Source organism: Ctenocephalides felis, unplaced genomic scaffold (assembly GCF_003426905.1).
Source record: "Ctenocephalides felis isolate EL2017-DRISC unplaced genomic scaffold, ASM342690v1 CF-g0.4_SCAFFOLD_01886, whole genome shotgun sequence".
NCBI classification, from domain to species: Eukaryota; Metazoa; Arthropoda; class Insecta; order Siphonaptera; family Pulicidae; genus Ctenocephalides; species Ctenocephalides felis.
Window position 1 is genome coordinate 1,539,495 of NW_020538040.1, and position 10,927 is coordinate 1,550,421.

Here is a 10,927-nt window from a genome sequence, read left to right on the forward strand (position 1 = left end):
AGTCCTTTTCTAATTTTCTTCCTAGATAGTCATTAGAGTTCTTTTCATAATTTTCTCATTTTCTTTTACAAATTTATCTATTTAGATTTAAAATTGGCTCGTCAGTAGTGTCCTTTTTCTATTTTCCTGTCAAAAATATTTAATTTACTCGTCAATAGAGTCCTTTTTCTATTTTTCTGTCAAAAATATTTAATTTGCTCGTCAGTAGAGTCTCTTTTTATTAATTTCTAGATTTTTTTTAATAATTTGCTCGTCTGTAAAGTCCCTTTTTTATTTTCTACAATTTTTCTTAATTTGCTTGTCAGTAGAGTCTTTTATCTAATTTTTTGTCAAAAAATATAATTTGGTCGTCAGTAGAGTCCCTTTGTCTAATTTTTTATCTAGATTTATAATTTGTTCGTCAGTAGAGTCCCTTTTCTAATTTTCCATCTAGATCTTTAGTTTGCTCGTCAGTAGAGTCACTTTTCTAATTTTCCATCTAGATTTATAATTTGCTCGTCAGTAGAGTCCCTATTCTAATTTTTCATCTAGATTTATAATTTGCTCGTCAGTAGAGTCACTTTTCTAATTTTCTGTCTAGATATTCAGTTTGCTCGTCAGTAGAGTTCCTTTTCTAACTTGATTTAGTATGTTCATTAGGACCATCAAATACTCTATCGTTATATCAAGTAAATCGTCTAGTTTAAATTTTAACTAGTAGTGTATGGCATCGTGCCTTAAGACAAATTGCTGGAACTTCCCGTACCGTAACAAAACATTAACAACCGTCATTTCACTTCGAATTCATTTACAAAAAAATAGTTTAGTTGCCTAATTTACACAAAATTTAAAAAGTGCTCCCGTACAGTCACAGTCTAAACGCACTTGCAAATAATTCCGTGCGACGTATTCACTTGTACTGTGCTTAGCTTGGCGGCATTTTCACATTTTTCAATAGTTAGTTTATTATTATTGATTACGGCTTGCTTATGAATAAATACATCAATGCCATTTTTAAGTAAAAATTACGAAAATTAACCAGGCTAAGCACAGTCTCAGTGACGACCTAGTACAGATGTTTTTGCAAGTGCGTTTAGATTGTGACTTTACGGGAGCACTTTTCAAATTTTATGTAAATTATAAAAATGTATATATGAAAGTTTTAAAAAAATCGAAAAATGAACCATACTAGGCACAGTCTAAGTGACAACGCGGTACAAATGTTTTTATGAGTGCGTTTAGAACGTGACGGTACGGGTGCACTTTTTCAATTGTGAGAAAATTATTGAAAAAAAATCAAAAAATGATCCAAACCTATGCACAGTCTAAATAACGACCTGGTACTGTACTGGAGCAGTTTTCAAATTTTATATAAATTATTTATAAAAATTACATTTTGAGTTAAAAAATAAAACTAGTGGAGTATGGCATCGTGTCTTAAGGCAAATTGCTGGAACTTTCCGTACCGTAATGTTCGAGAAATTTTAAACGTTTTCAAATATATTATTACTTATCATCTTTTTCTTAGTTTCTTGATTGTTTCATAGTTTGCTAGTGGGTAGAGTTCCTTCTTTATATTCGAGATTAATTTATCATTTGTTCATCAGTAGAGTCCCATTTTAAGTTTCAAATTGCTAATTAGTAGAGTCACAAAAAAATAAATAAAAAAGAAGCTACAAATGAGCAAAGTATAAATAATGATGCGAATTATTACTCTACTTATTTTGATCGTAAGTAAAGTCCTTTTGTTTCTCTTTCTCTGTTTTTGTGTCAGTAGAGTTTTTAAGCATTTTTTTTTTAATTTTCTGTGTTACAATAGTTCCTTTTCATCTTATTGTAGAGTCCTTTTGTATGGATGAAGTATTTAAAAAAGAAAAAAATCACTTTCAAATATTTTTATATTTAAAAGAATTAAATTCAAGCGATATTATATATTGTTCAAATGTATGCGATTTTGTATTCCAGGAGATGTTAACCATGTAGTGCAACCAAATCTGTGTTTAAAAATTGACCAACATAGTCTACCAGATCTCTGTGGTGTTGATCACAGAAAAGTAAATGTTTTTAACCAAGTGGAGTCACTAAATCTTGGTCTCGGTGACAATTTAGCATCACCAGATTATCAAAATCTTTACCCAAAGACAATATTTGATCACCTAAAGATGGATCTACCAAATTTTGACCAAGAAAATCCACAAAACTATTTAAAAATTGACCAGAAAACTCTCCCTGATCATCCAGGGTCAGCAAGTTTGATTTTTGCATCACCAGATCATCAAAATTATCACCAAAATGTATCACGTGATCATCTAAAATTTCAAAACCATCTACAAATTGACCAACATGGTCTACCATATTGTCCAGAGTCAGAAAATCTCTTTGTTACATCACCTGATAGTCAAAATCCAAAATTTGACCAAGAGCCTCCAAAATTTGACCAAGAGCATGGAAGATTTGACCTAGAGCCTCTAAAATTTGACAAAGAGCCTCTGAAATTTGACAAAGAGCCTTTAAAGTTTGATCAAGAACCTCCAATAATTGAACCTCTAAAATTTAAATCAGAGCCTCCAAAATTTTACCAAGAGCCTCCAAGATTTGACCAAGAACATGCAAAATATGACCAAGAATCTCTAAAGTTCAAACCAGAGCCTCCAAAATTTGACCAAGTGCCTCCAGAATTTGACCAAAAGCCTGCAAAATTTGACCAAGAGCCTCCAAAATTTGACCAAGTGCCTCCAAGATTTGACCCGGTGCCTTCAAGTTTTGACCAAAAGCCTCCAAAATGTGACCAAGTGGCTCCCAAATGTGACCAAGTGGCTCCAAAATGTGACCAAGTGCTTCTAAAATTTCAATTAGAGTCTCAAGAATTTGATCAAAAGCATCTAAGATTTGACCAACAACCTCTAAGATTTGGCAAAGAGCCTTCGAGATTTGAGCCAGGACCTCCAAGATTTGACCAAGAGCCTCCAAGTTTTGACCAAGAGCCTCCAAGTTTTGACCAAGAGCCTCCAAGTTTTGACCAAGAGCCTCCAAGTTTTGACCAAGAGCCTCCAAGATTTGACCAAGAACCTCCAAGATTTGACCAAGAACCTCCAAGATTTGACCAAGAACCTCCAAGATTTGACCAAGAACCTCCAAGATTTGACCAAGAACCTCCAAGATTTTACCAAGAACCTCCAAGATTTTACCAAGAGCCTCCAATATTTGATTCTCTAAAATTTAGGCCTCCACAATTTGAGACTCCACAATTTGAGCTTCCAAAATCTGTGTCTCCGAAATCTGTGCCTCTGAAATTTAAGTCTCCACAATTTGAATCTCTAAAACTTGAGCCTCTAAAATTTCAACCAGAGTCTCAAAAATTTTACTAAGGGCCTCCAAAATTTGACCAAGAGCCTCCAAAATTTGACCAAGAACATTCAAAATTTTACCAAGTGCCTCCAAAAACTGAGGCTCTAACATTTACACCAAAGCCTCCAAAGCCTGACCAAGAGCCTCCAGGATTTGACCAAGAGCCCACAAAATTTCACAAAGAACCTCCAAAATTTGATCAATGGCCTCCAAAAATTGACCAATGGCCTTCAAAAATTGATCAATTGCCTCCAAAATTTGATCAAGTGCCTCCAAAATTTGAGCCTTCAAAATTTCAACTAGAATCTAAAAACTTTGAACCAAAGCCTCAAAAATTTGACAAGGAGCCTCCGAGATTTGAGCCAGAGCCTCCAAGATTAGACCAAAGACCTGCAAAAATCAAACCAGAGCCTCCAAAATTTGATCAAGAGTTTGATTTTTCAAAATTTGATCAAGAGCCTCTAAAATTTGACCAAGAGTCTCTAAATTTTAAACCAGAGCCTCCAAAATTTGACCAGGAGCCTCCAACATATGGGCCAAAATTTAGCCAAGAGCCTCAAAAACTTGACAGAGTGCCTCCAAAATGTTATCAACAACATCCAAGATTTTACCAAGGGCCTCCACAATTTAAGCCTCCAAAACTTGAGCCTCTAAAATTTAGGTCCCTACCATTTGAACCTCCAAAATTTGAGCCTCCAAAATTTAAGTCCCTACAATTTGAGCCTCCAAAATTTGAACCGCAGCCTCCAAATTTCACAACAAACGCCAAAAATATCCTCCAAGACTTTTACAAATTCAAAAAAACCTACACCAACATCGAAAATTCATCTGATGGCGACACCTCCAAAACCACCAATGAAATATCTGCCAGGGACCAATTTTTGGCCAAAAAGAACAGTTTGTTGCGCTTTTTGGACGTACATGAAGCTCGATTGAAGCAAGATTTGGCAGAAAATTATAATGAAAGCCAAAATTTGGTAGAAAACAACCAAATTGGACATCAAAAATACCAAAATTTGGTGAAACTTAGTAACACCTACAAAATGGACGATCAAAAACTGGACAATACATTTGTGCAAGAATTTCAGGAGAATGATTACCAAAAATTCCAAAATTTGCTAGAAACTTGTCAGGAAAACAGCAAGGAAATGGATTATCAAAAATTGGACAAATTATTGAAACAAAAATTGGAAGAAAATGATTACCAAAAATTGCAAAATTTGGTAAAACCTTATCAAAAATTGGACAAACCATTTTTACCATGCTTGAAACAAGATTTGGCAACAAATGATGATGAAATTAGAAGTTTGGTTAAACCTTGTCAAAACATAAAGGAAATTGATAACCAAAATTTGGTAAAACCTTGTCAAAAATTGGACAAACTATCTTTAGACTCGCCTGAAACTTTCTCTTCTCAAAAATCGACACCAAATGATGACAGAATAAAAAAATTGGTTAAACCTCGTAAAATTGGTCATAATGATTATGGTACATTCCAAAATTTGGATACTTCTTATCAAAACATTAACCAAATTAATAACCAAAAATTGGATAAGCAAGATTTTGCACCAAACGATGAAAAAACTAAAAAATTGGTTAAACCTAACCAAATTGATTACCAAAAATTGGACAAACAAGATTTTGCACCAAACGAAGATAAAACTAAAAAATTGGTTAAACCTCCAAAAATTGGTGTAAATGGTTATGGAACATTCCAAAATTCGGAGACATCTTTCCAAAACTTAGATCACCAAAAATTGGACAAACAATTCACCAAAAATGATGATAAAACCAAAAATTTACCAAAATCTTGTCCAAAATTAAACGAAATCGATACCCAAAAAATAGATAACCAACTTGAAAAACGTAGTCAAAATTTTGATCACCAAAAATTGGACAAACAATTTCTAGAAAATGACACTAAAACCAAAAATTTACCAAAATCTTGGCAAAATTTAAATGATATTGATAACCAAAAAATAGGCAACCAACTTGAAAAATCTTGTCAAAATTTTGATCACCAAAAATTGGACAAACAATTCACCAAAAATGACACTAAAACCAAAAATTCACCAAAATCTTGTCCAAAATTAAATGATATAGATAACCAACTTGAAAAACCTAGTCAAAATTTCGATTACCAAAAATTACAAAACCTTTTTTTGGAAATGCATGAAGCCTATTCGAAACATGAATTGGCATCAAATGAAGCCAAATTTAATTTCGAAAAAAATTTGGGCAAATTTGTAGACGAGATTTTTCCGTCAACGGATGTACCTAAAGACCAAAAAAAATCGTCTACTAAGTTGGTGCAGGAATTTATTGAATTTTTCAAAAAAAAGCACGAAGAATCCCAAAATACGGAAATTAACCAAGTAGACTCTACTGACGAGCAAGTTGATGAAAAGGACTCTACTGACGAGCAAATTGATGAGGAAAATTTGGTTGAGCAGAATTGTTGCAATGAGCAGGATCAGCGAATGATGGTAAGTTTGAAGAATATATATTTTTTGTTGTTTTTTACTTTTTTGATTTTGCTCGTCAGTAGAGTCATTTTTAATTTATTTTCTAGGTTCAATTTGCTTGTCAGTAGAGTTCCTTTTTTACTTTTTTGATTTTGCTCGTCAGTATAGTACTTTTTCATTCTATTTTTTAGATTCAGTTTGCTCGTCAGTAGAGTCCTTTTGTGTAATATAGATGAAATTTGCTCGTCAGTAGAGTTCTTTTTTAACCTTTTCAGTTTGGTTGTCAGTAGAGTTGTATTTTTACGTTTTTCCTTTTTTTTATTCTATTTTGTTCGTCGGTAGAATCCTTTTTCTTTTGTTTTATTTTGCTTGTCAGCAGAGTCCTTTTTCATTATAGTTTTTAGAATCAGTTTGCTCGTCAATAGAGTCCCTTTTTTCTAGTTCTATTTTGTTCGTCAGTAGAGTTCCTTTTTTACTTTATTTAATTTGGCATCAGTAGAATTTATTTTGTTTTTCTTTCAGTTTACTCGTCAGTATAGCTCCTTTTTTGATTTTTTTCAGTTAGCTCGTCAGTAGAGTCCCTTTATTCTAGTTATATTTTGTTCGTTAGTAGAGTCCTTTTATTCTTTTATTCCAGTTTGCTTGTTAGTAAAGTCCTTTCATTACTTTTTCAATTTGCTCGTCAGTAGAGTTCATTTTCTTACATATTTAGTATGCTCGTCGGTTATTTTTATGGTTTGCTCGTCAGTAGAGTCCCTTTCTAATTATCTATTTGTGTATTTAGTTTTGCTCGTCAGTAGAGTTCCTTTTCATGTGTTTTTTTAATTTGCTTGTCAGTAGAATCCCTTTCTAGTGACCTATTTATATATTTAGTTTTGCTTTGTTTATTATATATAGTTCCTTTTTGTGATTTTTTTCAATTTGCTCGTCAGTAGAGTTCTTTTTTCTTAAATTACCATACACTTTATACGTTTATATTGTTTAATTCATTTTATGGTATAAATATAGTAACTTAATTTGATCGTCAGTAGAGTCCTTTTTGAATCTTGTAGATTGTAATTTTTTTTTTGAAGAATGAACTCTACTGACAAGCGAACTAACTAGCAAAAACCATTTCGCTTTTGAATATATTTTTGATTCTACTCGTCAGTAGAGTTTCTTTTTTGATCTTTTTTAGTTTACTCATCAGTAGAGTTTTAATTTATTTACTGCTACAGTTTGCTCGTCAGTAGAGTTCTTTATTGAATGTTTTCCATTTGTTCGTCAGTATAATTCTTTTTTTTTCTTTTTTTTAGTTTGCTCGTCAGTAGAGTGCACTTTTGTAATAATCTATCTAAATATTTATTTTGCTCGTCAGTAGAGTCTCTTTATTTTACCTTTTTTGTTAGTAGAGTCCCTTTCAGATTTTATATCTAAATAATTTTATTTTGCTTGTCAGTAGAGTTCCTTTGCAATATTGTCTGACCTAAACTAACATTTGTGTTTTATCTAGGTCCAGGAAGACGACCAAGAAATTGAAGATAAGATCTGTGCCCTTTTCAAAGAAAACACAACCAATTGGCGCAAATTGTTGAGCAGAGTCTACGTAGATCCAAATAGTAAGTAATTGTTCATTATCATCAAATTAATTTCAGTCAGTAGAGTTCTTTTTTCACTTTTTTTAGTTTGCTTGTCAGTAGACTCTTTTCCTAATTTTGTATCTTAATATTTAGTTATTATCATCAATGGAGACCATTTTTCTTCTAATTCAGTTTCGAAAAGACTCTACTGACGAACAAACTAGAATAAAGAACAAAGGGACTCTACTGACAAGCTTTGAAATTTAATGAGATAATTGAAAAGATACTTTTTAGTATTAAGTTATAATAATTATAATATGTTGCTCGCCAATAGAATCCCTTTATACGTAAATAATTGATTTGCCTGCCAGTAAAGTTACCATGCCACCTTTACTCGTATTCAATCTAAATATTTAACTTGCTCGTCAGTAGAGTCTGTTTCAATATTTTCTATTTAGTAGAGTCTTTTTATCATATTCTATCTGAAAAATTTATTTTGCTTGTCAGTAGAGTCCTATTACTTCACATTGCTCGTCAGTAGAATCCCTTTTTGAAATCCTATCTAGATATTTAATTTGCTCGTAAGCAAGTAGATTTTCTTTTGTCATATACTATATAATTATTTAATTTGCTCATCAATAGAGTCCCTTCTTTATTGTCTCTCTAATTTCTTTGATTTTCTAATCTGTAATTGTTCTTTTTAATGTGTAATCTTTCTTTCTAATGTAAAATATCTTTCTTTCTAATCTGTAATCCCTCTTTCTAATGTGTAATCTTCCTAAACTCTGTAATCTTTCTAATCTGTAATCTTCCGTTTTAATCCGTAATCCTTCTAATATCTTAAATCTCTAATTAACCTAGATATTTAATTTGCTCGTCAGTAGAGTCCTTTTATTTTACTTTGCTTGTCAGTAGAGTCCCTTTCTAATTTCTAAGTAAATATCTAATTTACTATCTAGATATTTAATTTGCTCGTCAGTAGAGTCCCTTCATTTTACTTTGCTTGTCAGTAAAGTCCCTCAATAATTTACTCTCTAATCTTTCTAATCTGTAATCTTTCTAATCTATTAAATCTTTAAAATACGACCTAGATATTTAATTTGCTCGTCAGTAGAGTCCCTTTTTAATTTTCTCTCTATTTTCTTTAATTTTCTAATCTGAAATCTTTCTTTCTAATCTGTAATCTTTCTAATCTGTGTAATATTTCTAATCTTGAATCTGTCTAATGTCTTTAATCTTTCTAATCTCAAAAATTTCTAATCTTTCTAATCTCAAATCTTTCTAATCTCAAATCTTTCTAATCTCAAATCTTTCTAATCTCAAATCTTTCTAATCTTAAATCTTTCTAATCTCAAATCTTTCTAATCTCAAAACTTTCTAATCTGTATTCTTTCTAATTTCAAACCTTTTTAATCTGTAATATTTGTAATCTCAAATCTTTCTAATATGCAATCTTTCTAACATCAAATCTTTCTAATATAAATTCTTTTTAATCACAAATCTGTCTAATCTGTAATATTTCTAATGTCTTTAATCTTTCTAATAAATATTTGTAATGCCTAATAAATTAAATCTTTTTAATCTCAAATCTTTCTAATTTCAAATCTTTCTAATCTGTGTAATCTTTCTAATTTCAAATGTTTTTAATTTGTAATTTTTCTAATCTCAAATCACTCTAATCTGTAATCTTTCTAATTTTAAATCTTTCTAATGTCTTCAATCTTTCTAATCTCAAATCTTTATAATCTGCAATCTTTCTAACTTAAAATATTTCTAAGCTCAAATCTTTCTAATCTCAAATCATCTGTAATCTCTCTTTCTAATCTATATTCTTTCTAATGTGTAATCTTTCTAATCTCAAATCTATGTAATCTTCCGAATCTAAAATCTTTCTAATATCAAATCTTTCTAATAAGTAATCAAATCTTTCTAATTAGTAATCAAATCTTTCTAATATGTAATCAAATCTTTCTAATCATGTCTATCTAATCTCAAATCTGTCTAACATCAAATCCAATTTAAAATCTTTCTAATCTCAAATCTATCTAATTACTTAAATCTTTAATTAACCGAGATATTTAATTTGCCGTCAGTAGAATCCTTTTAATTCACATTTCTCTCTTTCTAATCCCTTTCTAATTTACTCTCTAAACTCTTCAAATCTTTCTCATCCCTTTAAACAAATTCCTCACCTACACATTCACTTTACCCATCCTCATCCTTACAGTCCATTCCCCTTACACCTTTACCCCATCATCCCACTCCTCCATCCCATATCACCATCTCTTTCCCTCTCACCCAACACCATATAATCCATCCTCTTTCATCCCATTTCAGCCCACAACCAAAACTCTCACCGCCGCCGACCGAACCGTCGCCTCTATCCAATCGAGGAAGAAGAATCACCTTCTATTGACCTTGAAGAACAAGAACAACCCCGAATTGAGGCAGAGACGAGCCCTTGGGACTCTACTGACGAGCTAATTGATGGAAAAGGACTCTACTGACGAGGAAAGTGAATTATTTTCAAAGGGATGCAGATATTGTTATGTATGTTAATATGTGTATGTAATGTAATGTGTATGTTAATAATTTAGAAAGGGCCAGAAGGGCTAGGAGGGTTAGAATGGGTTTTAGAGGGCCGAATGCTATTGGTGATGGTGATGGTGATGGTGATGAGAATAAGAAAGTGGTTAAGAGAATGGGGTTGGACGAGCTTTGGGATGATTTTGGAATGTAATGGAAGGGTTGTTATTGGTGATGGTAATAAATGGTTATTTTGGTTAGTAAATTGTTTTTTTTTCTAGTTTTTTATGTGTATGTTTAATTTGCTTGACAGTAGAGTCCTTTTCCATTAAGATACTTAAGTAGAGTCAATTTATTTTACATTACAAATACAAAGTTTTTTTCTCGCTTTATATCTGATAAAATCTGTCAGTAGAGTCTTTTTATTTCAATTTGCTCGTCAGTAGAGTCTCTTTTCTATTTTTTTTATCTAGATATTCAGTGTGCGAGTCAGTAGAGTCCTTTTTATTATTTTGTATTTACTAGAGTTTTTTTTCTCATACTCTATTTTATTTTGCTCGTTAGTAAAGTTCATTTCTAGTTTTTTGTCTATATAATTAAATTTGCTCGTCAGTAGAGTCCCTTCTTTTAATTTTTATCTAAATATTTTAATTTGCTCGTCAGTAGAGTCCTTTTCCTAATTTTTTCTCTAAATATTTTATTTTGCTCGTCAGTAGAGTCCCTTTTCTATTTTCATCTAGATATTTAATTTGCTCGTCAGTAGAGTCCTTTTTTCTAATTTTTTCTCTAGATATTGTATTTGCTCGTCAGTAGAGTCCCTTAATTAACTATCTTGTTATTCATTTCATTAATTCATTAGTCAGTAGAGTCCTTATATGTCTGGATTTTTTAGCCTGTCAGTAGAATCCTTTCCCAATTTTCTATATAAATATTTAATTCGCTCGTCAGTAAAGTTTTTTTTAATTTATCATCTCGATATTTAATTTGCTCGTTAGTAGAGTCCCTTTTCCAATGTTCCTTCAAAAAATATATAATTTGCTCGTCAGTCCC

The 10,927-nt window shown here is 31.5% G+C and overlaps 1 protein-coding gene across 1 annotated transcript; it reads left to right on the forward strand.

Annotated features, from left to right (window-relative positions):
• The first annotated feature begins 1,925 nt into the window (after positions 1-1,925).
• LOC113378314 lies at positions 1,926-9,835 on the forward strand. Its single transcript, XM_026618847.1, has 5 exons — positions 1,926-3,260; positions 3,450-5,193; positions 5,311-5,702; positions 7,285-7,390; positions 9,579-9,835. Exons 1-5 carry the CDS (start codon positions 1,926-1,928, stop codon positions 9,833-9,835), a joined length of 3,834 nt encoding a protein of 1,277 aa, XP_026474632.1.
• The last annotated feature ends 1,092 nt before the right edge of the window (positions 9,836-10,927 follow it).